General features: G+C 38.0%; 1 protein-coding gene across 1 annotated transcript; it reads right to left on the reverse strand.

Annotated features, from left to right (window-relative positions):
• On the reverse strand, nt 1–2,721 carry LOC141686204 (uncharacterized). The gene is made up of 4 exons (XM_074491252.1): nt 2,350–2,721; nt 2,020–2,202; nt 1,135–1,905; nt 1–435 (listed from the first exon to the last, which is right to left on the reverse strand). Exons 1-4 carry the CDS (start codon nt 2,719–2,721, stop codon nt 1–3), a joined length of 1,761 nt encoding a protein of 586 aa, XP_074347353.1.
• Nucleotides 2,722–3,019: the final 298 nt, after the last annotated feature.

Here is a 3,019-nt window from a genome sequence, read left to right on the forward strand (position 1 = left end):
TTATGCAGTTGATTTTGATACTGAATGCTGCTTCTTACTAAACCATGAAACCAATCTTCTACCATGGAATTGACAGCTTCCTGAAGTACTCTTCCGATCAATATTACATCTAGCATAATCAGAATCTGTATAACCAATGAGATCAAATCCAGTGTCTTTAGGATACCAGATACCCAGATTAGGTGTACCTTTCAAGTACCTAAAGATTCTCTTGACGGCTATAAGATGTGATTCCTTTGGGTCAGCCTGGAACCTTGCACACAACCATGTTGCAAACATTATATCTGGACGACTTGCAGTCAAGTAGAGAAGATATCCAATCATGCCCCTGTAGTGAGTAATATCCACCTTTTTACCAGATTTATCTTGATCAAGCTTTGTAACAGTGGCCATTGGAGTCTTGGCAGGAGTCAGAAGATCTTTGATATACTTTTTCTGACAGATAAAGATACCTTCTGGCTTCTGAATCACTTGAAGTCCCAGAAAGAAGTTCAATTCTCCCATCATACTCATCTCATACTTACTTTGCATCAGCTTAGCAAATCTTGCACATAGTATATCATTCATAGATCCAAATATAATATCATCAACATACACTTGAATAAGTATGATATCATTCTTATGCTTTTTGTAGAACGGAGTCTTATCTATGACACCTCTTGTAAAACCATGTTCAAGTAGAAATTCAGAGAGGGTGTCATACCATGTTCTTGGTGCTTGCTTAAGGCCATAGAGCGCCTTGAAGAGAAAATAGACAAGATCTTCAGATTCAGGGTCTCTGAAACCAGGAGGTTGTTCCACATAGACTTCCTCTTCAAGCTCACCATTTAGAAATGCACTCTTCACATCCATCTGATATACCTTGAAGTTTGTATGTGCACCATAGGCCAAGAACATTCTGATGGCTTCAAGTCTAGCCTCTGGTGCAAAAGTTTCATCATAATCTATTCCTTCTTCTTGAGAGTAACCTTTTGCTATCAGTCTTGCCTTATTTCTTGTCATTGTACCATCTTCATCCAGTTTGTTTCTGAAAACCCACTTAGTGCCAATCACTGATTTATTCTTTGGTCAGGGTACTAGTTTCCAAACTTTTTTTCTCTCAAACTGATTGAGTTCCTCTTACATAGCAATCACCCAATCTGGATCTTCAAGAGCTTCATACACTTTCTTAGGTTCCATTTGAGAGAGAAACCCAGAATACAGACATTCATTTGCAGTGGCTCTTCTGGTTTGAACTCTGGAATTGGGATCACCAATGATTAAATCTTCAGGATGAGATTTATTCCACTTTGTAGCTCTAGGCAATTGTGCTCTTGATGATTCAGTATTACTATTATTATTTTGAGTTCTATCTCCATATCCATGCTCTTGTCCTGCTCCCCCTGAATTGTTGCCATCTTGACCTGAAGAATCTGATGATTGAGAATCAGCTCCAGATGTTGTTTCACTAGTCACATTTGATATGCCACTAGCATCTTGACTATCTCCTCCATTATCATCTGAGTCTGAATCATCATTATGATCATTCTGAGGATCATCTCCATTATTGTCTTCATTTGGCACAATTTTAAGTTCATCCTCATTATCAGAAAAATCTTCTACATTCATAGACTCATCATCATCTTCTTTCTGAACACTGGAGGGTTTGGTGTCATCAAATGTTATATTTAGGCTTTCCAAAACATTCTGATCATCAACCATGAACACCCTGTAAGCCTTTGACTCTAATGAGTAACCCAGAAAAATGCCTTCTTCAGCTTTGGCATCAAACTTGCCAATCTGCTCATTATCTTTAAGGACATAGCATTTTCCTCCGAATACATAAAAGTATTTGACAGATGGTTTCTTGTTTGCCATCAGCTCATATGGAGTCTTCTCATACATTCTGTTAATCAGGGTTCTGTTCTGAGTATAGCATGCAGTGTTGACAGCTTCAGCCCAAAAGTACGTAGGAAGATTTACTTCATTCAACATAGTTCTAGCAGCTTCAACCAAAGTACGATTCTTCCTTTCAACTACCCCATTTTGCTGAGGAGTCCTTGGTGCTGAGTATTGTCTTGAGATGACCTTTTCCACACAGAAGTCATTTAACTTTGCATTCCTGAATTCTGTTCCATTGTCAGACCTTATGCATCTCACAGGCACTCCAGATTCTACTTCAATCTTCTTGATATGATCAATAATCATGTCAGGTGCTTCATCCTTTGAATGCAAGAATAACACTCATGTATATCTAGAAAAATCATCCACTATCACTAATCCATATTTCTTTCTTGACATAGACATGACAATTACTGGTCCAAACAAATCCATGTGAAGGAGTTGTAGTGGTTCAGCTATATCAGATACTATCTTCGTCTTGTGTGATGCTTTATTTGATTTTCCTTTTTCACATGCTTCACATAGCTCTTCAGGGCTGAATTCCATCTCAGGTAATCCACTCACCAACTCTCTTTTCACTAGAGAATTCATTGTCTTGAAATTCAAGTGGGAGAACTTCCTATGCCATAGCCAGTTGCCATTTACAGATGTTTTACTGTAGAAGCACATTACTTGACCATCTTCTGCAGAATTCCAGTCAGCTACAAACAGATCACCTTTTCTTACTCCATTGAGAGCAAGCCTTTCATTCTTCTGATTAGTGATCAAACTTTTCTCCTTCTTGAATAACACATCACATCCTTTGTCACAGAATTGACTTATGCTTAGAAGATTATGCATAAGACCATCAACCAGAGAGATTTCTTCTATGATGACATTTTCAATTTCCAAACAGCCATGTAACACCCCCAGATCCGGGGTCGGGGATCCGGGTCGTCACGGTCTTTCTTTCCACAATATCACTTCACTTAATTAATAATAATAACCTTATGCTGTGACCCCACACTAACACACACCACAACCCGTTATAGTCTCAGAGATGAAATTTAAATAAGTACAAGTCTTTGAATCCACAATTTAAAAGTTATTACAACCCAAAATGATTTCTTGATAAATTTACAGTTAATTGCCATTATCT

The sequence above is a fragment of the Apium graveolens genome, chromosome 9 (genome assembly GCF_009905375.1).
Source record: "Apium graveolens cultivar Ventura chromosome 9, ASM990537v1, whole genome shotgun sequence".
Lineage (NCBI taxonomy): Eukaryota > Viridiplantae > Streptophyta > Magnoliopsida > Apiales > Apiaceae > Apium > Apium graveolens.